Here is a 25,376-nt window from a genome sequence, read left to right on the forward strand (position 1 = left end):
TTTAACAAATATTCCAAAAAAATTCTAAAATATCTGAAACCCTAGTAACATCTCAGCATTAAATAAATATTGCAGTCTCCCAAGGGTAGTTCTTTAGTTGTGCTAATTTTGCTATTTTAGTATGAAATAATTGATATTAGCATGTAGTTATATCTTGTATTCCTGCAATTTTGTTAATGCATAGCTTCATGCTTTTTTACAGTTTGTCTATTGTTCCCCAGCCATGTGGCTTATGTTCCAGAATTAAAATTTTTACATGTTGGAATATGTATCAATGTTAACCTATCAATTAATTACTTACTAGAAATTTCCTGAGGACTTAGACTAAGAGAATACAGTCTTAAAAATCATCATCTTGCCACTCATGGAACTCCTTTTATAATTGGAAAGATGTCTTTAAACCAAGGCTGTTTTTCACTAAATAGATAAATCTAAGTTCAATGACTTGTCTGGATTCTGTCCTCCTCACCCTGTTGCTGAGACAAGGATCTCTGACCCAGGTTATGTGGAAGGATGAACATGTGGCTTCTAACAATGAGCAGAGGAGCTCAGCAACTTATTTGTCATGGTGTGCATATTTTGCTCTTATTTCTGGGATTTGATGCTTCATACCACTTGAAGCCAGATGAGGACTACTCCCAGAACAGAATGAGTAAGTAGGAGCTAAAGGGGGCAGGCTCTGAGGCAATAGGATGACTCTGAATTTTTGCAGGAGGATGGAATGGGCGTGTCTAAATTATTTCACTGCTCACAGAAGATAGAAACCCAGGCCTATCTCCTATGGGGTGTGTGTGGGGGGTAGTTTGCTAAGGGATCTAATCAGAATGTCCAGTGGAAGAGGAACTTAGGATTGGCATACCAAAGTCCCTCTTGGTTTTCCCCAGCTGCCAAGGTACACAATGATCACACAGCAATGTGCAGATAGATGATCAACCTATAACCAGTAGAAATCTCAAACACTGGGCAGAAGCAAAGGAATTGTAAGTCTAACAAGTGTAAAAGGTCTTTTTAAAAATAAGAGACACAGACAAAGAAAGGTCCAGAGCAGCCAGAAAGCCAGAGGTTGACTGTGTCTGCATGGATCTATAACAGCCTGCCAGGAAAGGAGTAATGTTTAGGCTATATCTTTAGAAATGGGTGTTATTTCTGCAAATAAAGATAGCTAGTGAGATGATGGCAGGATGGGCAAGCACCAACACACAGAGACAGGAAATGTCATATCCGTACTAGGAACCTCCAATATTCAGAAAGAAATACCTGAGGGGAAAGAGGGAACAGACTACCAAAGGCTTTTTGATGAATTTATTGCTTATTTTAAGCAATGGGAGTAAGTTGGGTTCTGAGCTGGGCAGTGGGGAAAACAGAGCAGCTGAGATTTAATCTGCTCTAAGTCAAGGCTGGTAGGAAGGCTCCAGAGAAATAAGAGGTCCTGAACTAGGGCAGCACACATGCTGGCAATAAGTCAGTGATTGTGAAGAAAGGAAGGCAGGATTCATGATTCTTAAAAGGGAGAATTCATAGTACAAATGATCTGGTCAGAGCATCTGATTCAAACCATTTACAGTGAAATATAGGTGTAATAGAATTTATTGTCAACTTGATGCCTCAAAGCGGACTGTGTGGAATTATCTAGACTAAGGTTAACCTCTGAGGATGTCTGTAAGGGACTCTCTTGACTAGGTTAACTGATATGGAAAGATCCAGCTTAAGTGTGGGTGGGACCATTCTCTGAGTTGGGGATTCAGGGTTGTCTGAAATGGAAAGAGTAAGCTGAGAGCTAGCATGCACTCAATGCTCTCTACTTCTTGACTTTGTGAGTAATGTTAAAAGCTGTCTTGAGCTCCCGCTGCTGTAACTTCTCTACAATGATGGACTGGGCCCTGGAACCCCTTATCCCCTAAGTTGCTTTTATCAGGGTGTTTTATTACAGCAACAGGAAAAGACTCTAAGACAATAGTGCAAGATGTTATGGGACAGCAATAATTATCCCTTTCCAATGCATTTGGAAGTTATTTGGTGGAGAGCTCCATAGTCACTGGAAGTTTACACCTCCAGAGAAATTGAGAAATAAAGGAGACCTTGCAGGCAGCCACCTTCCCTTGTTGGTGTTGCAACTGTTACATTTCAAGGTGTGATGTCCACTTGGTTTACATCAAACTTCTATTCATCTCAAAGTCGATATTGACTTCAATGGGGACCAGAGACTGGGGACCAGGGACTGGGGACCAGGGGCTCTTCAGGTGTGGGTATGGCTCTGTGTGAATGAGCACTGTCTCTCCTTGTGGGGATTTGCCACTGTCCTCTTGTTAACAGGCCTCCTCCTAGGAAATGCTTATGTTTTAAAATGATTCATTCTAGACTTCTCTATAAGTGTTGGCTGTTGGTATATAGAAAAATACATGGTACTAGATGGAGTTCATTCATCCAAGCTTTTAAGAGTTTGCAGGAGTCCTTCAGCTGTAAGTTATGGCATTCCACTTTTCTCCGCTCCCCTTCTTGATAGTCCCCATTTTTCATTTTGCCAAGAGTTTACAAAGCCAGTGTTTTATGTACAAGATGGGTATCTATTTTACACAGAATGCTTTGTGCTGACAATACTTGTTTACTTGCTTCATCTCAAGTCTTGGAATGCAGGGAGGTATCAAGAATTACTTTTGGAATATTTTTCAATATAGTTTCTATAAAATACAGGCTCTAGGTCCATGAGCATTTTTTTTTTAAAAAGATAGAGACCCTGAGATCTATGAGATGGCTCAATGCGTAGAAGTACTTGTCATAGAAGCCTGACAACCTGAGTTTGAGCCACAGAACCCACATAAAAGTGGAAAGAGAGAATCCAACAAAGTTGTCCTATGGCCTCTGCAGATGTACTGTGACAGGTGTGTGTCCACCTCCCTGTCACACACATACACAATGATAATTACATATATATATGTATATATATGTGTGTGTGTGTGTGTGTGTGGCAAATAATTGAAACTTTTATCTCCAAATATCTGATGAATTATGTGGGATAAAACTCATTTCTGTGGCTACAGTGAGATCTTTAGAACAAGGAATTTTAAGTATAAATAAATTTTGTTTTAATACATTATATATCTAGAGCCTTGACTCTGGTATAATCTCTCTGCATGGAAACATAAGTGGCTGCCCTTAGAAAGCAGTTTTGATGGGAACTCAATGATCTACTAGGAAAGTTAGAGGTGATATTTTTGGTAGTTTGGCCCTCATAAGTTCATAGAGAGTGGCACTATTAGAAGGTGTGGCCTTGTTGGAGGAAGTGTGTCACTGTGGAGGTGGGTTTTGAGGCCTCATAGATGCTCAAGCAATGCCTAGTTTCTCAGACCACTTCCTGTTGCCTGCTGGATCAACATGCAGCTCCTTCTCCACTCTCAAGTCCTTCTCTAGCACCATGTCTGCCTGCATGCCGTCATGTCCCATCACGATGGTAATGGACTAAACCTCTGAACTGTAAGCCACCTAATTAAATGTTTTCCTCTTCTCAGCAATAGAAACCCTAAGACAATCTTCAATGTCCCTTCCAAACTCAAGAAAGAAAAGGGTTGGTGAGAATCAGGAGGCCTGTGTTCTTGTAAGAAGCAATGGTGTTCTATCTTAATTGCTCTACCTTGAACTCCTTTCACCTGTTTCTCTGGGCTGTCTGTTTTGCTGACTACACATTACATGATTTTTTTTTTTTTTTTGGCTATATACTTTAGGACTGGAGCCTATGTCTAAGTAATATTGTCATATCTCTAATTATCTGAAATAGTGAGTTGATCTTAGAAAGCATTTCAAAGTTATTCATAGAGTGGATAGGTAAATAATGTTAATATAAAAGAAATATATAAATATCATAAACATCCCTGATTTTTCCTTGTTCACCAAATGTGTTTTCCCTGTGCATATTGTTTAGTGGAAGTGTCTATTAGAAACTACTCAGGTTGAAAATTGTCTTACACCCCTTATTTTCTTTATTAGAAAATTGTGACATAGCTCAACTTTCAACTACATCACATTTCAAATGACTTCTCACAAGCTCTGACACCGTTTCTAGGCAGACTAGGGGTCAGCCAACTCTCATGCTATGGCCAACTCCATCCTGCAGTCTGGTATTACTGAAACTTTGCCCCTTCTTTTGTTTGTATGTGCCACAGTGAATGAGCAGGGAGCAAACAAGTTGCCAGGACTATGACCATTTAGAGAAAATTTGCTTACAGAAGTAATAACATTTTCTGTCCTATCTCCTTGTATATTCCTAAAGCCCTTTAACATGTAAAAAAAAAACCCATTGTTAGCTCATAACTTTCCAATCTGCTTGGCTGGCTCCTCCCCTAAACCATGTTCTTTCCTTCAAACACAAATCATTTCACATCACTTCGTGTTAAATGTCCCCCAAAGGCTTCTCATTGCATTCCAAAGCCAGCCATCTTACCACAGCCTGTAAGTTCTTTGGGATCCAGCTGCATCTAACTTTGGGATCTCCCCCACTCCCCACCCCCGCTGGCTTTGCCTGGGTCACATTTGGACAGGATGTCATACTCACAAGAGTCTTCTGCCTTGGGGTCCCTGATATCTTCATTTTCTGCTTCCTCTTCTAGAATACCTTCACCAGATCTTTCTGGGTTGTTTTCATTGGGGCAAAGAGGTCTCCTGGTAAAATCGCTTCTGCTCTTTCATTCCCAGTCTTTACACAACTTCTTCAGAGCACTTACATGGAACTAAGCTAATTTTCCAGTTATTTGTTTATTTGCCTGTTATCTCTGTCCCACGTGAATGTCATTACAGTGTGTGGCTCACTGCTGCCCCTGCTGTACAGGTAATAAATATTTACAGGATACATGAAGTGATTGGCTAGTTCTGTGCTGGGAAGAACTTCCCTTTGTCAACTAAGTTCTTTATGAAAGATTTCTATTGATGTACTACTGGAAATGCTCTTTTCTGGTGTTTTAAGAACTCACTCTCATCCCTCTCCCACAGCCCATGGGCATTCTTTCCATCCTTGAAGAGGAATGTATGTTTTCTAAAGCTACCGACAAGACTTTCGAGACCAAGCTCTTTGATAACCATTTTGGGAAGTCACCTTACTTCCAGAAACCTGCATATGCTGGGAAGAACTCCGAAGTTCACTTTGAACTTGCTCATTATGCTGGAGTGGTGAGTTAGCTCTAGACTTCCAGCCCACACTTTCTGGTTTCTACATCAAGTGAACTTGTACAAAATCCTCAGCTAATATTTTAGCACTGTTTATATTAAATGATGAGATGAACAAGTACACTTCAGTGCCAGAGGAAAGGTGGTGTCATCATTTGGTGTTCAGGAAATGAAATGTCCATGCTACAGTAGCTTAGGCACAGAGGTCAGAAATGTCAAAATGAACTCTGTCATCCAGCCTCAAAACAGGGCAGCTGCAGGAAGCTTTGCCTGGAGATCTTCAATGTCATGGGCCACCTTGCCTTGTTTGTCTTTTTTGTTTTTAACTTGACGTAGTGTAAGTGATTTCAAATCACCCTTTTTAAAGACATGTATGACATAATGATCTCTAAAGTTTGGCCCAAATTTTTCGAATGACCCTTATTGCCTCCCAAGTGACATATGTATCTTTTTTTCTTCTTCTTCTAGTCAGTGATTGTAAGAGAGCAGATATATAACTAAGGAATGATAACAATATACCTCAACCTAAAAATGACCTCCCAAGTGTCCCCAGATATAGTTCTCTTCTTGATGTCATGGAATATAGTTATAACTACATGTAAAATACTATTGTACTTGTTAACGTTCTCCTGAATACTCAGTATGTGTCAAGAGAACAGATGATTTTTTTCTAGTGCTGCCTATGAAAGATGCTGATGTTTCTAATGGAGACAGAAGGTCCAGTCCATCCTTCCCATTCCTTTCTATCCTTTCCCTTACATTTGTTTTCACCTCTCGCTTCTTTCTCTGTCAAATCTTTTTATTTCACTTTCCTTTGAAAAATGTAAATTTTAAAACTCCCACTGCCTATGAGATGGCCTTCTGGAATGTTACTCAGTATTGTTACTGAATTAACACTAAAGGATACAACTTGCACATTTTTTCAAGCAATGCATACCTTTCCTTTTTGAATGTATGAATGTACACCTTTTCTTATATTGTTACCTGAAACGCATACCTTTCCGAAGGTCCCTTATAACATCAGTGGTTGGCTTGGAAAGAACAAAGACATTCTTAATGAAACTGTGGTGGCTCTCCTTCAGAAGTCCTCCAACAGAGTTCTGGCGAGTCTCTTTACCAAGGACTTCCTTTCTGGCAGTGGTGAGTCTGTCTCCATTGATGTTTTACCTCCCCATGGGGGTTGATGGGTGACCTGGATTTTACAAAGCCCTTTCTGCTTTCTGTGATAACAACTTCTTCTTTCTGTGATGTCTTCCCTGTTCTAGAGTGTTTATGGCCAACTCATGCTTTCTTCTAGACTTACCTACAAAGAGAGAATTGATAATACAGTTTGATGAATGTTTGGGGACAATAATAATCCTCAAATAGATATCAAGAAACTAATCTAAGTTTTGCAAATCTTAGTTGACTTTATTTGCAATTCTGAATTGATTGGCAGTCTGAAATGACAAAACAAAACAAAAACCTGATTCATATTACACCAAACCACCACACGGGTAAGAGCTGCTATTCCTATCTAGAGACAAGAAAATGATGTGTAAAACTGGATGTTAATGAGACAACCTTGCTGATTATAGCTCACATTTATGTTAGGTGAGCATGGTTTGAATAGTTGGCAGACTATGTTTGACTAGGACCTGGCACCTTGCTCAGAGTTGTCTATAATTTGTTTTCATATTCACTTACAGGTTACAGAGAAACATTTGAGCTAAGTTTAAGATGTCCTAAGGCAGCTTTGGGACAAAGTCAGTTTATCTATCTATCTATCTATCTATCTATCTATCTATCTATCTATCTATCTATCTATCTATCTATCTATCATCTGTCTATCATCTTCCTTTGGTTCATACAGGTTGAAAAATCAAAATATTTCCTCTGTAACTGGATTTTCTTTTCCTTTGCAAAATGGGAACTCTTGGTAAATATTAAATATGGCAAGTTCAGATTCCCTCAGCACACATGGAATGGAATGTACCAGCTATTCTTTCCATAGGGCATGTACTCTCACTTCCTAACATTCTCACCTCCCTATTATTTATAGCCAGCTTCACACTAATCCCTGGTGTTTCTTAGCCTGTTTTAGGCCTCCTGATTAGCATGGTCAAGTAGATGAAGAATTTAGCATTTCCTGGATTTTTCAGCATATGATGACATAATTAAGGAGCAACCCTGGCATACTCTTGGCCTATGTCAAGAGGAGATTCTTGTTGTTGGTTTTTTACTCTTTTTTTGGGGGGGGGGCTTCCATCCAGCTCCCAAATAAATCACACATGGAAGCTTATTCTTAATTATGAATGCCCGGCCTTATCTTGGCTTAGTTTCTAGCCAGCTTTCCTTAACAAGGTCTCCCACATACCTTTTGCCTCTGGGCTTCTCCCTTTCTCTTAATTCTGTATCTTCCTCTTATTCCATGGCTTTCTGTGTGTTTAGCTGGTTGACTGGTCCCTGCAGTCCTCCCCCTTCTTTGGCTGCTCAATCTCTCCTCACAGTTTTCTTCATATATATATGCCTTCTAGCCCCATCTATCCTTTCTCTTGCCTTGCTATTGGCCAGTTCTTTATTAGTCCATCAGGTATTTTAGACAGGCACAGTAACACAGCTTCACAGAGTTAAACAAATGCAACATAAACAAAAGAAACACACCTTAAAATATTCTACTACAGGAGATAGAGAAATAAAAGTGTTTGTGTTTGATTTTGATAATTTGGGGGCAGTACAGTTGCTTGTTTCTACTCTTAGTTTTTTTTTTTTTTTTTTTTTTTTTTTTTTTTTTTTTTTTTTTTTTTTTTAAAGACCGTGTCTTGACAGTGGCTGGTCTCAAGCTTCTTGTCCTCTATCCCAGTCTCCTAAGCAACCAGGATGACTGGCACAGAGTACTGTGCCCACCTTTAGTCTGGGTCTTCTACGGTATCTCTGAGTTGGTGAGGAAGTGGCCATATACGTTACAGTTCTTAATTGGATAGTTATCTGACCACACACAGGAGAATCAGAACAGGGGATAGCCAGACCATTGGGAAGGAATTTGGAGTCTCTCTCTTCAAGGTGTACTGCATTCTTTGCTTACGGAAGGGAAGAATTATCTCTGAAAAATTTTATTCTAGCTTTCTTGTGAATAAGTGCTTCTAAAATTCTAACTCACCCTTACATTAAATTGTTCACAAATTGATGTGTTTTAGATCAGAGTCATAGCTTAAAAATGAAATGTCAGGTAATTGTATTCAAAGATGGGGGAAATGAAAAAGTGCACAGAAATCATGTGATCCACTTAGAGGACCTGGGCCTCCCAAAAGGACATTCATGATTAAATTTCATTACATGTGCCTCTATATAGTCACTATTCAGGTTCAGAAAATATGTGTTTAGTCTCCAGATTGCCCGTGGCTTTTGTCCTTTCTACTGTTGTACATCTGAGTAAATTAGGACTACACAGCTGTTTGCAAGATATTTTGACTTAGTGTAAATTCTTTCACTTCAATAATAAGGAATGGGGAATAGATATGCCTTTTTCATAAACCTTGAAAGTATTTTGGTGTTGCCATAAACAGTTAATGTAGGGAAACTAAAAAGATAAACGTAAAAGGGCCAATTATATCACACAGGAGGTAACTACTAGTAATATTTTTGTTTCCAGGTCTCCCAAGATGTTTCATTTGCAGTCACTTATAACCTAACTGTGCTTAAAACTAGGCATACACAATCAGGATAATGATATTCAAAATAGACATTCTGTAACTTCTTCTCTTAAAATAAAACAAAGTATTTCCATATTTGTTATATGATCTACATAATCATTTTAAAGCTTGAAGTATTCTACTGTATGCATATTTATTCATAATTTAATGTGTCTTAATGGACATTTCTTAATTTCTCTTTTGCTCAGATTTTTCCACAGTGACTACATAATGTTTGAGTGGGTATCTTTATATAGCTTTCTGATTATTTCTTTAGGGAGAAGCACTATAGGCATTTTGTGAAGGATGTACATACTCTCTAAGTTTTTTGGAACATACTACCATGTTTAAAAACTTGGATGAATTTGTTTTTATCAACTATGACAACACTATGTATTATGGAAAAAGGGATTTTTAAACCATTTTCATCTTTTGCTTTTTAAGCTAAACAGTTTGGTGAGAAGACACACAGGAAAGGAGCATCGTTCCAGTTGATTTCGTCTCTGCATAAAGTAATTTACATTTTTAAATTAATCAATCATTATTATTTTGTGTGTGTATGATGTGTGAGCATGTATTCCAGAGTATACATGTGGAAGTCAGAAAACAGCTTTGTGAAATGAACTCAGTTCTTTTCTGCCTTTGGGTTTTGGGTATAAATTAGGCAACCAGGCCTTCAGGGTAAATATGCTTACACACAGAGCCATTTCATCAGCCTTACATAAAGACAGTAAGGTGGATAAAGCCATCTTGTCATTGTGAAGGGCTTTAAAAGTCACTAGTGGTGCCCTGACTAGGTTCCATTTGTCAGCCTTGTTCTAGTCCTCTGGCTGGTGTGACTATTGGCTCATAATGGCTCCCAGTGGTTAGAATTGCTTTTGGGCAACAGGAAGCAGAGGCACCTCATGTCTACCTCTCCTAACTTTGGCTCGTCTCTTCTTCAAGAGAGGACCACTGTGGTGTGACTGGGTGTGTGGAATCAAGCCAGAGGCTGAATCAGCATGGTTGCCTTTCCTTCTGTTCTCCAACCTGCTTCCTTCACTGTTAAAATGCATGTTTTTAACAATCTCAGATAATGATTCTGTACAATTTGACCTAAAATAAAGGCTTCCAAAATAGAAAATGGAGGAAATCATAAGCAATCTTGTTGCTTGGCTTCAAAAGCCACTGAATTCAAATTCAAAACAGGTGGAAATGATTCACAGTGGAACTATGGCTGTTGGGTAAGTATTGACTTGCCATAGGAAAGAAAATAATGTGTTTGGTAAGCATGTAATAATGTTGAATTCATTGTCTTCCTATTGGTGCTCATGTTGGATATCAGATTCAGCTGACAGATTTAGATTTTCTGGGCTTCTTTTGTGGCTTGCAAAGTGATTTTGTGTTTATTATGGCTTTTATTTTAGGAAAACATAAATAAATTGATGACAGATTTGCAATCAACCACACCTCATTTTGTGAGATGTATAAATCCAAATATGAACAAAATGCCAGGTAAGAACTAGACATATTTACAGCTTGTAGTAGGGAATATATTTTATTTCAGCTTTGTTGAATGTAATTTTAAGAATTATTTACCATTTCCTTTATATATGAATAGATTTTCACATTGAACTATGAAAGGAAGTAAAATTTGAGGTCTCTGGAGCCTCCTCCAGGCTGCTTTGAATTTGGTTTCAGGTAGCCATACAAAAAAAGACTTCCCAGAGTAGCCTCCATAGGAAACTGGTTTTTGAATTTTAATTTAAAACATAGGTGCTGCACTTTTATTCCACTCATTAGAAGGAGAAAATATTCTTAAAGTTATTCTTAAAAATTCTTAAAAATATTCTTAAAATTATTCTTGAATAATCAATTGGGATGATATTTTAGCACAAGAAGATCATTTCATAAAATGTTAAACATTTCTCTAGTAATCTCTTCAAACTTAGCATCTTCCCTTAACATGCCCATTTCCTTAGTTATGTACTTCTGGATGGTAGGCACTTTCTCAATGAATTAATGGGGACAAGATGGTGATGATAGGACCGTGGTGATTTTCCCATTTGCAATTCTCAAAACTGCTCAGCCAAATTTAATTCTCTGGATCATGTTCCTTAGATCACATTTTAAAGCTTTCCAGACAACTCTTTGAAATATTAGTATTCTTAGAGCTTATTTTGAGGTGCTCAGACTTAAAGGAACCCATATGACAAACACTATGTCTTCAGACCATCAACCACTCTTAGAATTCATACTCTATCAGTGTTGATTATGATCTGTGTGGGTCTGTACTATTTTTGTACTTTTATGAATCTACTGTAATTAAGAATCCAATCTTGACAGACTGTGACCTAATTAGGGAGACTGTAATGCCAAGTAATGTTGTTACTGGAATTTTTATAATGGAGACATTTCAGCATTACATGTTTATTTGTGTTTGTATGTATACACATATATAGCTTCATTTTTTTCTTATAAGTTCAGTGTGTTTGTGTGTGCATGTGCGTGTATGTATGTACGTCATGGTATTAGGACTAGAATAACACAAGACTTCACACAAGCTAGGCAAAGATGCCATATTTGCTACATTCCCAGACCTTAGCTGGGCTTAGAATACATCTAAGTGTCCTGTTTTATCAAAGAATACAATCAGTTCCCTCTGAATTTTGGAACAATTCTGCTACTATTAGAAGACTTCTATGGAATCAATCAAATTTCAGCAAGTTTTCAACAAAAGCTTTATGCTTTAAAACAATCATTCATATTTAATAAAGGGCATGAACGGGTTTCATCTTAAAGTGTCAGAAGCTTCTAATCTCCCTTGTTATAAAAGATCTGGTCCTGTTCATAGAAGGACTGGAGTACAGACATAGGGTCTAGCTTACATCTGTGATCTGAGACATAGTTAGAGACATAGCAGGCCTTTGTGAAAGGGGTGGTCCTTGGCTTTGTCCAGAGACTTGATGAAGGTCAGAAACGCTGGGTCCTTGGTTGGCCTTTCAAAGGCTTCCGCCAGAGATTCCAGCTGGCAGCTGTAGAAGGGCTGCTTTTGTTGAACAAAGTGGTGATAGAAGAATGCTTGTACTAGAGAATAAATGTAGACATTGCAACAGAATAGGGGGAAAAAGACGTCCTGAATGTGGGCAAATCCATTCTAGGCATACAAGCAAACAGAATTTTGTGGTTGGTCCACCTTGTAGTTTCTCTGGCCTCCTATTGGAAATGGTAACCCACCTTGGGCTCCACTCACTTTCTCTAGCTGCTTCTAGTTAGCATGTATATGATGTTAGCCATTTGCACATAGCAAAATATGTGATCTTTTTCATTTTCCAGGAGAATATGCCTATAGAGTTTTATCTATCAGCTTGTTCTACATTAAAAAGAATTCTAGGTAAATCGTATCTGTAGAATCCTTCCTATTAGGACAAGTACTGGAATCGTCAGGCTGGGAGTTAGTGAGCTCCTGTAAACACTCGTGTACATTACACTGAATTCAAACTTTCTTCTAAACACAAGATGCAGGAATGAAGATAATATCTGATGTGATAGATATTTGAGAATGTCGAGTCAGTGTTTCCCTCTCTTTCAGGTGTATTGGACCCTTTCTTGGTTCTCCAGCAGCTGCGATGTAATGGTGTCTTGGAGGGGATTAGAGTATGCCGTGAAGGCTTTACAAATCGGATGCTATATGATGACTTTAAGCAAAGGTAGACATACATTTGAGGTTCCCAAAGTCTAGAACAGTCTGTTTTGTTTCCTCTGTGTTGAGTGTTTATGCATGCACTGTTTGTTTGCTTGGCGTACTCCACTCTATAAATTGATATGTTTTTGTGGTGATGAGACACAATGTTGACAGGGTTCCACATTATTTGTTCTTAAATTCAATATCTATATAGCTGCAGAGCCCTTAAATCTCCGTTAGTGGATATTAGACCCATATATAGAAGAAATATACATAGAAAGAAGATGGACAGCCTGTTGTGGGATGTTCTGTATGGCAAATGTGTTGCTCTGATTGGTTAATAAATAAAACACTGATTGGCCAGTAGCCAGGCAGGAAGTACAGGCAGGACGAAGAAGAGAATTGGGGGAAGTGGAAGGCTGAGGCAGAGAGACCTGCCAGCTGCCACCATGACAAGCAAGATGTAAGGTACTGGTAAGCCACGAGCCATATGGCAACTTACAGATTAATAGAAATGGGTTAATTTAAGATAGAAGAAGTAGATAACAAGAAGCCTGCCACAGCCATACAGTTTATAAGTAATATGAGCGTCTGAGCAATTATTTTATATGTGGGTGGTGGGACTGCGGGGGCTTGGTGAGACCTGGAGAGAAGCTCTCCAGCAACAACAGCCTAAAGTGAATCTCTGAAGTCTATGTGCTTTGTGGTAGCTGCCACCCAATCAAGCTGTTGCATTTTTTAGCAGCCATGAAAAGAAGGATGCAATAGTGTGTAGGTGATAGGAGGCAGGAGAGGCATCTTGGATTTCCATGTCCTTTTGAAAATGAAAATTCTAGTTTATCAAGACAATTTGAGCAAAATGTGGTAGAGCAAGAACACCTGTCTAGGAACTGAAAGGCACGTGTCTACAATTCACCATCAGAGTGAAAAGCTTTGGCAAAAGTCAATTCAACCTTTGTTTTCCTGTCCACATAATAGAGATACTTACACTTTTCCCCTTTTCTTTTTTTTTCTCAGTCCCCACTTCCTCAGTAAAATTAAGTTAATAACCACAACACTGGAGAGAACATAAACTGACCCATTGGACGGATAGCTGATAGCATCTTCACTATTGTGGCCAGGAGTTGTGTTAGATTTGACAGATTGGAAAGAAAGATAGGTGTCTGCACTAGCTTTCCCCTGTAGATGAAATTCTAAACAGTCTTAGTAAATAAGAAACACAGAGATAAATACAGAGTTAAAGCCTAAGAGATCAGAGCAAGAGGCACGATTCCCTTTAGCTTACCACTCGCTACCATCCTTCGAGAGAGAGAGAGAGAGAGAGAGAGAGAGAGAGAGAGAGAGAGAGAGAGAGAGAGAGAGAGAGCTTCTCCTGTGTGACCTGTCTTTTTATTTACTTTCTGTTCTACCTTCTCATTGGCTCTAAACCCAACCACGTGATTTCCTCATCACTGCCTTTCTATACAGACCTCCAGGTCTCTATGGTTTGTACTGGGATTAAAGGTTTGGGTCACTGCTTGGCTGTCTCCTTGACCATACAGAGACTCTGCCTGCCATGTGATCTGATTAAGGGCGTGTGCCACCACTGCTGGACTTCTGCTAAATGGCTTGCTTTTAGCTCTGATCCCCAGGCAACTTTATTTATTAACGTACAAATAAAATCACATTTCAGCACAAATAAAATATCACCATATTCCCCCACTTGTTTCAGAGTTCTCTTTGAGTCATATGATCCCCTGGTCCCATTTCAAAATAGGTACTGCATTCTAAACCCAAGGACCTTTTCAAAGAGTGACTTTGTGAGCAGCAGAAAAGCGACTGAAGAAGTACTTGGTTTCTTGGAGATAGACCATTCCCAGTACCTGTGTGGAGTCACCAAGGTAACCCAGAAATGTCAAAGAATGCATTTGGGAGGGAAGAAGAGGGAAAGGTGTACATTTCAAAATATTGGTAAATGCTTAATTATTAAATAAGTTCTTCAGCTCTTGTGACCAGAAATAATACAAATAGAGACCAGTTCATAGTGGAAACTTCAATTCTGCTTGAGAAAGAAAATCCATTGTTACTTAAACAAGTCTAAATTTTATTCACATTATTTCAATATTGAGGGTTAAATGTAGGGCCTTATACATTCTACACAGGCACTCCCTTGCTGAACTGCACTCCATCTTGCATATAAATTTTTATAACTAATTCTCTAGTCAAATTCGTGCCACTCTATAAAACACTGAATTGACCTTTCTGTGATAGACAACAGAGTAAGAGAATGTGAACCAGGTTCACAGAGATGACTACTTGCGCACATGAAATGTTTTATGTAGTGTGCTGAATTGGAAAATAATTATTGCTTGAATCATTGAGTAATTTAAAAATTCAATTATAAGCCAAAACCAGCTTTCTTAAATATGACTATTTAAATTCTACTTTATCCAAAAAACCCACATACTTTTGGAAATTTCTGGTTACCTGGCTTGCTCTTACCTGGTAGTCAATACCATGCTGTCCTTAATGACATCCACGGAAAACCAAATTTTTGAAGAAGAGTGTGAGGATACAGGGTAAAGATCTTTCTGTCTGCCTGCTTCCTGTCTATCCATCCTTCTTGAGCTTGCCTCATCTTTCTTCTGCCTTAGCCTTTTGAGTTTCTAGGATTATAGCAACCCCATAGTACAGTTTTATGAATGTTATTTGATTCTTATATTTTGAATACCTAGAAATAAGTGTTTATCATTTGTGGTTTTTTTCCTTATATCTCATTATTTTTGCCATATGCCACTCATTGGGGCTCAAGCTCACATGAGCTTGTAAGAATCCCAAGTCACATATATTAATGAGGCTTTCACTCATGGATGGGAGGATGAAACTGAGTGGGACTCACTGACAAGACTGGGCATATTTTGAGTGGAATTGTTCAAGATGCCTTTAAGAAGAGCCACATGTGTGCCTCCATGAAATTTGTGTCTTAGGTAGCTAATCACCTCACTTTGGTTCTTACTGATTAATCTTGGGAAATGCCAAGTCTCTCATATGTAGAGCAAAAGCATCTTCTAGAGCATTGGTCAGTAAACTAAGATGCAACAACCCATGGGCTATTTAAAAATCACTGCCAGCATCTTACTATTCCTTTTCCACCTATTCCAAGGGTCCCTTTATGCTTTCCAGGTTTCTGTGATTATTCCATGTTGTAAATTCACATCTGAGAATAGGGAGCTAGGAAGTGCAGATGAGAGAGAACATGCAGCTTTTGTTTTTCTAGGTCTGGGTTACCTCACTCAATAAAATCTTTACTAGGTCCAACCATTTATCTACAAATGTCATGACTTTCAATCACATTCCACTGTGTATAGGTACCATACTTTCACTATTTCCTCATCTGTTGAATGAAGTTAGGGTTCCATTTCCTGGCAATGTCAATATCAATGGACATGTTAACATGAAAGGGATAATTTCATGGGATTCCACTTCTACCCAAAGAACCACAGGCAATTCATGACTGCCAGAAGGAAAATTATCCTCTCTTAGAGATGAGCCCCCTTATTGGTTGTCCAATGTAGAGTCCAATGTCATCTGCTTTGAAACAATATATACACAAACAGGAAAAATGAACTCAGTATGTTGTATTAATATATATTTGTATGTGCGTGCATATGCAAATGTGCACACACATACAGAGAGAGAAGAGAGGGAGAAGGGGGAGAATAACAAAAGAAAAATATGCTATCAACTTGGAGGGGAAACATGGGAAGGATTCAAACAAAGGAGGATAGTTGAAAGGGAGAGGAGAAGTGATTTAATTTTATTTCTATTAAAAACATTGAAAATAAAAATAAAATCATTTCCGGCTAGCAAAAATCATTTTATATTTAAAAATTATTTAGAAAAGCAAACAAATATTCAACACAACTGTTTATGACCCACCATACCCAGAAATAAATGTTTCTTGCCTTGTCCTTTGCAGAGGTAGTTGTGAATCTTGCCAAGTCCTTTGGAGTGCTGTTTACCTGAGCTAATTTTAAAACCTGGATCATGTTCTTTAAATGTTATTATTAATCAATCAAGTACAGAGTAAATGATCAGACTGTCAATATGTCCAATATAAAATGTCCTTTATAACCATTACAGTTAGAAATTTAGATTCCCTAGAATGTAAATTTTATGCAATGAACAAAACATATACAAAGATATAGGATTGATAAAGTTGTCCCGTAGACTGTTTCTGTTGTTCTTGGCATCATTCAAAAGACTGCTGAATTCATCTGATGAGTGAAACTGTACCTGGCTTACTTCCTTTAGGTGTTTTTAAAACCTAGCATTCTGGACCAGTTGGAAGAAAGGAGAGATGAGAAAATATCTAAAGTCTTCACCTTGTTCCAAGCCAGAGCACGGGGAAAGCTGATGCGTATCACATTCCAGAAGATTCTAGAAGAAAGGTATTAACTCTCTATGACACTCTCCCATAGATAGAGCAATTCATACCTCAACCAATGTCCTGCAATAAATAGACTGTAGTACAAAGACTAGTCTGCTTAGTCAGAGTCTTGAAAATGTTTTAATATCTGTATACAAAAAAGGAAGCATAGAAGACCTTGCTGTCTTCCCAAGTGAAGCATCATAATCCAGATATTATTTATTTCTTCTCATCTTCCCTTTGGGAGGGATGGTTTATAGTTTAGAATTACAGACATTGGAAGGTGATGTGTTTCACAGTTTTGGCAGTAGCACACCTGAAAAGACTGGCACACACCTAAGTAAGACTTGAACAATGATAATATCGAGAGACATGTTGACATGGAAAGGGGAAATCTCCTGAGGTCCCACCCTAGATAACGAGCTACAGACAACAAATGAGTGAAGAGAGAGAGAGAGAGAGAGAGAGAGAGAGAGAGAGAGAGAGAGAGAGAGAGAGAGAGAGAGAGAGAGCCTCTCCCAGGGATAGGCCCCCTAACTGGGTATGCAGTACAAAGTGGTCAGCTCTGAAATCATATGTACACAAATGGACTCAGCAGCCTTCATTTATGTATTTGTGCATATACATGAAAAAACAACGAAAATGGGGCACCCAACCTGAGAGAGGGTGAGGGGGGATATGAGAAGAGTCGGAGGGAGGAAAGTAAAGGTGAGAAGTGATGTCATTATGTGGTGGCGCATGCCTTTAATCCCAGCACTTGGGAGCCAGGGGCAGGTGGATCTCTGTGAATTCAAGGCCAGCCTGGGCTATAGAGTGAGTTCCAGGACAAGCTGCAAAGCTACACAGAGAAACCCCGTTTTGAAAAACCAAAAAAAAAAAAGTAATTATATTTTAATTAAAAACATGTTTTAAAAAGATTGGCACACATATCCCAAAGCTAACTCTGAAGAGGGATAGTCATAGTGTGTGTGTGTGTGTGTGTGTGTGTGTGTGTGTGTGTGTGTGTGTGTGTGTGTGTGTGTATACCACTGTTATTTCTACTGGCTCAACAACTGTGGGTCTTGATGGCTTATAATTGTACCTCTCATTTCATTTCAGGTAAGTTCAATGGAAACATTTATAATTGTATTTGGACAATTTGGTATTGGGTTTCTTTTTTAAACTTTTAGAAAAACCATGGAAAGCAAGCTAATGAAAATCTTGAAACAAACAGACCAGGAACAAGAAACTTTGTATTGGCAACACTTTTTCCTTAGCATAGTTTAACTTCTAGTGGGAAGCCCACAAGGTTTGATATGTTTCTTGATTGACATTAATTCTGTTTGTCCAAAGATGATCAAGACTATGAAAATTATTGATGAGACAACTCCTGGAGATCTTTAGTGACTCTCTCATAGCAATCAGTGTAGTGTGGGAGCTTAGGTAGCAAGTAACATGTCTTTTGGGTTTTTGTTTATTTGTTTTTTGCTATTGTTGTTTGAGAGAGGGTGCTATGTAGCCCAGGCTAGCCTAGATTTAATTGTGTAGCCCAGGCTGGCCTTGAACTCCCAGTGATCTATCTCTGCCTCTTGAGAAGGCTGGGATTGCAGATGTGTGCTACCCTACCTGGTTCCAGTTGTATATACTTGTGTAAAGTTTTAAATTTTTTCATATTTACTTCTTTTATTTCTCAAATGAGGCCATTAAAATTTATTGTTTCTAAGTCATTTATCAAAATTATTGTGGAATATATAAACTTCAAAAAGTGTAGATAATAATATAGTGCATTCTCATGGTATCATCATCAAGAAATATTAATTCTTAAATTTTTTTATGCAATTGCCGACAATTTAAAAATTATCAACTGATGCCACTGAAGTCCTTGTTTATTTTCCTCCTTGATTCAAATCTATTTTCCCCAGATCCTAAATTAGTGTTAATTATTTTTTGTCACATGTATAAATGTATAGTTAATATAAAAATATGTTCTCATTCTTTACTAGATAATATAGATAGTCTTTTCTGTTTCTTTGTTTTCGAGACAAGGTTTTTCTATGTAGTCCTAGGCTGTCCATCCTAGAACTTCCTCTGTGGTCCAGGCTGGCCTCAAACTCAGAGATCCACCCGCTTCTGCGTCACAAATGCTGGGATTAAAGCCGTGCACCACTATGCCTGTGTTAATAAAGATTTTTCTTTTCTTTTTGGTTTTTCAAGACAGGGTTTCTCTGCATAGCCTTAGGTGATACACAGATGGCCTTAAACATTTGCATGGCTTTTCATGCTTACTTCATGTGAATAATATTCTTTATGAAGTTTTCCATCAATGCTTGGAAGTCTTCTTAAAAGTATATCAGTGTCGATGAGTGTAGGGCGAGGCCATTGAGTTTAATTGCTGTACAGTAGCCCATTTGCTTGAATATACCACATGTATTCCTTTCCCCCATAAATTAAATCTGTGCTATTTAAAATACCATGTGCCGTTCAAATATGTTATGGTTTTCTAGTGACATTTTAATAATATTTCCCCCATTCTTATATGGAAGGGTTTCTGGAAGATGACATAACTTTAAAAGTTCCATTCTCTGATAAGTTAGTGACAAAGTGCAGGCACAGATGGCTGTTCTCACAATTTTACCTTTGCAGGATTTTGTTTTCTGATTTTACTACTCAGCAGTGGTCCATGAGATTCCTCTTGCTGAATACTTTCATGAATATGTGGTACTTTAGACTTTGATATATTTCTGACATTGGCAAAAGCTATCATTTCCATTTAAAAGATGATATTTTCTGTAGCTTAAATTTTTTGATGTATTGTTTAAAGAGTATTCCCATTTCTACCATTTTCTTTTGAAAAGCTTTCTTTTTTTTTAAATCACGAACTCATTAATTTTCTATCTATCTGTTAATATATGGTCTTTATAAATTAACTTGTAAATGTGTTAAATTTTGATAGATCTTAAAACATGTAAACTAATTTGATTGGCACTGATGCATTTTGTAATAATGTTACAATGAGATTTTTAAAAATCAATTGACTGGCCTATAATTTTCTTTAATTTCTAGTCTGCTATCTAGTTTTAGACAAATATTATTCTAACCTTGTAAAAGAATTAGAGAATGTTTTCTCTTTCCATACATGAAACACTATTTAACTATGACTCTTTTGTGCATTTGCCTATAAAATAATCCAAATTTGGTATTTTCTGATGATTTCATAATTTTTAAAGTGTCTAGACATATTTCATTTTTTTCTTCTTGAGTCATTTTATGAATTATTTACTAAATAAAATTTATGCACTATTAAAAACTGTTTATATTATGTACTATTCAATTATAAATGTTAAGTATTTACTATGTGTACAATTTTACTCACAGTAAATAATCTTTATTAATTCCTAGGCTGTTATTCCCAGTATTGTTTATTTTGTCTTCTCTCCTTCCCTTTATGTTACATGTATATCTATTTATTTAATATATCAACTGGATAACTTTTATTCCATTTCCTTTTTCCCCTCAACTTCATTCATTTGTTATCCTGTTTTTGTTCTTCCAATTTGTTTTTGGCTTATCTTTCCCTTTTCCCAGTGTTTGTGAAGTTTAATTGACAAAAATATATGTTTATGGTATACAATCTGATGTTTTCATATCTATGCACTTTGTGTAATGATTGCTGCAATCAGACTAATTACTGTATCACCTCATATAGATATATTTTGGGTGTGTTGAGAGCATTTAAGATCAACTATATTTAACTAAGCATGGTGTTGCATGCCTGTAATCCAGTACTTGGGAGATGGAGGCAGGAGGATCAGGAGTTTGAAACTGTCTGGATTACAGTATGTGTGTGTGTGTGTGTGTGTGTGTGTGTGTGTATTCAGAAGTGGGCATATTTGTTACTTTCCTCATTGCTGTGATTAAATACCTGAGGAAAAAGAAATTAATGAAGGGAAGGGTCTATTCAGGCTTGTTTCTAGAGAGGTTTAACCGGGGAGGGAAGATTGGCATGAATCTGGGCAGCTGCACCATAGGTGCCGAAACCCTAGACTCTCTGCTTCCTGCCAGCAAAGACAACGTGACCACCCACCCACCTGACACTTCTGCTTCCATGCCTTCCATTCTTATGGACTGTAAATCCCCAAACAAAAATGATGTTAAAATAGTTTTTTCAGTTTATAAGCATGGGGTTTTTCTCCATATTTGGATCTTCTTCAGTTCCTTTCATTAATATTTTAATTTTCTGTATACAGATATTTTTACCTCCAAGTCTTATTATTGTGAGGTAGTTTATTTTATTATGTAATTATAAGTGGGATTGTTTTCTTAATTTTTCTTTTCTGTGTTTCATTAACATAACTATGTAACTGTGCTGATTGTGTTTATTTAAACTCTCATTTTTATATATAAGGTGGAGTAACCTCCAATTTAGTCTTAATTAAGGTCTGTATTCTTAGAACACTTTTCAGCCCATGGTGTCCACATTTTGAAGATAAACCACTTTGTCAGAGGCAGCATTCATTTGTAGTGGAAGTAGAATTAAAGATTTCAATACTTCTGCTCATTCTATTGGGTGCATTGTTAGAGACAATGTCAGTGTTAGGGCTAAGATGTGATTATTGCCCTTTGTCCCTATTGTGATGGCAAAGCCTTTGAGACTTGATAAAAAAAAATCCACATTTGCCCTGCAAACCGTAATAATACAGGGCAGAAACTCTTTGTTTCTAGGAACCTTTGCACACTTGAGTTTTAAGAAAGTTTGCAAACATCTGGTTGCAGAAGTTTACAACCTTCTGGTTGCAAATCATGTTTTTCCAGTCTGCATGGATCTGATGGTTCTCTCCACCCCTGGTGCTACTAGAGCAGTGATGAGGGGACCTTCTCTAGTTGAGGTTTCTTGGTCCTTCAAGCTTCCTGGATCTGAGTGTTCTTCACTTAGTGGCATGTCATAGATTTCTTGAGCTTTCTTTATTCTTTCTCATTGTTTTAAAGAGATATATGAGGGTCTTACTTCAAAAGTCCTCTTTCAATTTACAAGGCTTTCCTTTTCTTTGGTTTAGTGTGTGGCTGAAGCTAATCAGTTATAAGTTTTGTTTTACTGAAAATTTTCTCTAGTTCCAAGACTTCTTTTTAGTGACTTCTTTCTCTCTATGGAAATTGTCATTCAGATCATGAATTATTTTGTTAATTTTACTAAATTCTCCTGTATCTCACTGACTTCCCCTGGAATAATTATTTTTAATTTCTCTTTAGGAATTTAATAGAGTCCCTTCATATTGCATTTCTGGTTATGTCACAGATTTTCTGTATGTGTGACATATGTCAAAATATTTGAGCTAATTAACTTAGAGAAAGGAAAGATTTATTTTAGCACACAGTTCCAGATGCTTCAGTCTATAATAAGCTTTGTTGTCTCAGATCGTGAAGCTAGGTCATAAATCATGATAAGTAGTTTATTGTAAAAGGTGATGCTCACAGATGGAAAGAGAGAGGGAGGTGCAGGAGTTACAGCATCCCTAGTTAGTAGTATACTCCAATGACCTAACTTTGTTGATTATATGTCCAGACACAAATACAGTTCTTCTAGCCTATCATATTTTTTGCTTTATAAATACTTGTAGCAGTCTGTTATTACCCTTTATTTTTCTTTGGGGTCATTTGTGATGGTTTTATTTTATTTATAATTGTATTGCCATTCTTCTTTTTTTAAATAGTATATCTTAACATCTTTCTCTTTTTTCACTCCTACTTTAGGGATGCCCTTGTTTTGATCCAAGAGAACATAAGAGCTTTTATGGCTGTGAAGAGCTGGCCCTGGATGGGGCTCTTCTTCAAGACCAAGCCTCTTGCTAAGTCTGTGGGTGTTGGAGAGGAGGTAGCGGGACTGAAGGAAGAGTGTGCACAACTTCGGAAGGCTTTGGCGAATTCAGAATCCCAGAGGGAGGAACTGAAAACAAAGCAAGGCTCCCTTGTCCAAGAAAAGAATGATCTACTTCTAAAGCTGCAGGCTGTGAGTGCTCCCAGCACCTGTTCTTTATGGCTTGCTTTAAATTTGACTAACTAGTTTCAGAACCGTTGCTGACTTGAGAAAAAATAAACATGCACTAGCTTTCTAAATACTGTACATTTTTATTAAACCGAGCATGTGGAAACACATAAAAAGAAACCTTGCATTAGAATGAAGTAATTTCATTGGCCAGCTGTCTTAGAAAAAGCCATAAATCTTAGCTGGGGAGATGCTCAGTAGATAAAGGACTTGCCTCAGAAACTATGAGGATAGAGGTTTACATACCCACAACCTACGAAAAAGCCTGGCAAGTGGAGCAACCCCAGCATTCAGAGCACTAAGATGGGAAATCCCTGGCACACACTGGCTAGATAGTTTAGCTGATCAATAATCTCTGGGTTCAATTTAGAGACCCTGCCTTCATTGATAAAATGGAGATCCATTCAGGAAGACATGTGATATCAACTTCTGACCTCCACACACATGTGTATACGTGTGCATGCATACACAGGTACCTACCACACACATATACATGAAAGACAAGTACAAGGAAGAGGCAACCTTGCTTGTCCTGGCGGCGGCTCCAGGCAGTCCCCTCTCCTTCCTCCTTCCTCAATTCTCCTCTCTGTTAGTCCCGCCTATACTTCCTATCTGGCTATCGGCCAATCAGGTTTATTTACATATAGCGATATCCACAGCAAGCAGCTGTCAGTCTCTGTGCCCACATCAGTTCTTCTAGGTGCTTTGATTTATATGTGGCACATTTTCTCACTTTTGGAAGTGTGCTCATTCTCTTAGGCCCCTGGATTTCTATTAAGTGCCTTAGAAGAGGTCACTTAATCTACTAAATGGGCTTAAAATACAGAAGGCTCTTCCAAACACAAGCAACATCTTTACTTCCCAACAGCAGGGTTAGGAACCTGGAAATGGTATTTTAGCTACCTATGAAAGGCAGGTAAAACTTCTGGGCAGAGGGCAGGTAATTATCTCCTTACTATGTGTTAAGCAGGCTCATCACCCAGCTGATAAATTACTTCCAATTGTTGGCAACAATCTTCTCCTCGTTCTTACGGCAGGAACAAGAGACCCTGGAAAATGCCAAGGAACAGTGTGAGTTGCTGATTAAATCCAAGATGCAGCTGGAGGACAGAGTCAAGGAGCTGTCTGGGAGGATGGAGGAAGAAGAGGAGATAAATTCTGAGCTGACTGCCAGGGGACGGAAAATGGAAGATGAATGTTCTGAGTTGAAGAAGGAAATCTATGACCTGGAAACAATCTTGGCAAAGTCAGAGAAGGAAAAGTGTGCAGCAGAGCACAAGGTACTTATTCTGTGGTGTTGGGAAAACTGAATTCTTGGGTGAATAACAGAAGTGCTCTGCTTTGTTAATTAACACAGTGGCCTGCAAATTTAGTGATGGGAGCCAGAATCAGCAAAAAGTGAAGGGTCTGATGAACTATATTTTTCCTCCACGGATTTCTAGTTTGAAAGTATGGGACCCCTTTAATGTAACAAATAAACTATTCCTGAAATCTAATAGAGCAAAATGGTTTCATTGGGCCTCCAAGCATCCCTTTGGGAACGAGAATGAACATGATGCCCTTTGCCAAAAGGTAATTTGGGATATGGCTAAAGCCCCAGCTTTAGCAGTGATTTTGAATCTGACCTTGAAGCCATCTCCTTAATTCCAGGTAAAGACCTGGGCTTTTTGCTTTAATTTGTGCTTCTGTATGGGGATTGACTAGTGAGGAGTCTGAATGAAGCCTTTGACAAGCAGCTAATCTCCAAGATATAACTGTACTTGGCAGATGATTCTACAATAGGTTCTGTGTTGCTTCCCAGGAGGACAGATGGCCAACTCCACCTTCACATGTGCTGTCTGCTGGAACCCTTCTTGAACTGCTGCATTTCGGGGACACTGAGGCATCATGTGATAGCACACGTTACCCAGATCCTCAACAGAAGTTAAAATTACCACTGATGATATTGTTGTTATACAGTAATGAGCTCTGAAAACAGTTTGCACATTGGGGTTTAGTGACCATGGTAGATTAAGGACCCCCTTTTTGTGGGAAAAATTGAATTTAGATGTCAATGGCTCTTGATGACATGAGATGCCTCATGAGTATTTTGAACTATGAAAGGGAAATGTTCTTGGTGTTATACCCAACTTTTTAGTGCTGGCTCTAATGGTGTCTGCCCACAGGTCAGGATCCTGACTGAGGAAGTGCACTCTCTCAATGAGGAGGTCAACAAACTTACCAGAGCAGTGAAAGCTGCACAGGAGTTCCAGCAGCAGACCCAGGAGCATCTGCACATAGAGGAGGAGAAACTCGGTAACCTGAGCAAAGCAAGCCTGAAGCTGGGTCAGCAAGTTGAAGCGGTGAGCAGCAGCGGGCTGACTGATTGGCGGTCTGACTTCATTGACAGTCTATCTCTAAGCTTTGCTTAGTTAATTTACCCTAACAGTTCCATGAAAACTCAGTAGCATAGCGAACTCA

At 38.2% G+C, this 25,376-nt stretch overlaps 1 protein-coding gene across 1 annotated transcript in view; it reads left to right on the top strand.

Moving 5' to 3' along the window:
* The window catches only part of Myh15 (myosin heavy chain 15), a 123,272-nt gene that overhangs the window by 37,422 nt on the left and 60,474 nt on the right, over positions 1 to 25,376 (top strand). Inside the window, exons 15-24 of the mRNA XM_006989993.3 lie at positions 4,981 to 5,157; positions 6,162 to 6,294; positions 9,270 to 9,337; positions 10,232 to 10,319; positions 12,397 to 12,514; positions 14,246 to 14,369; positions 16,783 to 16,919; positions 22,625 to 22,880; positions 23,954 to 24,196; positions 25,082 to 25,258. Of these exons, the coding sequence (XP_006990055.3) occupies positions 4,981 to 5,157; positions 6,162 to 6,294; positions 9,270 to 9,337; positions 10,232 to 10,319; positions 12,397 to 12,514; positions 14,246 to 14,369; positions 16,783 to 16,919; positions 22,625 to 22,880; positions 23,954 to 24,196; positions 25,082 to 25,258 (1,521 nt within the window). The remainder of the gene's footprint in view (positions 1 to 4,980; positions 5,158 to 6,161; positions 6,295 to 9,269; positions 9,338 to 10,231; positions 10,320 to 12,396; positions 12,515 to 14,245; positions 14,370 to 16,782; positions 16,920 to 22,624; positions 22,881 to 23,953; positions 24,197 to 25,081; positions 25,259 to 25,376) is intronic.

This window comes from Peromyscus maniculatus, chromosome 12 (genome assembly GCF_049852395.1).
Source record: "Peromyscus maniculatus bairdii isolate BWxNUB_F1_BW_parent chromosome 12, HU_Pman_BW_mat_3.1, whole genome shotgun sequence".
Taxonomy (NCBI): Eukaryota; Metazoa; Chordata; class Mammalia; order Rodentia; family Cricetidae; genus Peromyscus; species Peromyscus maniculatus.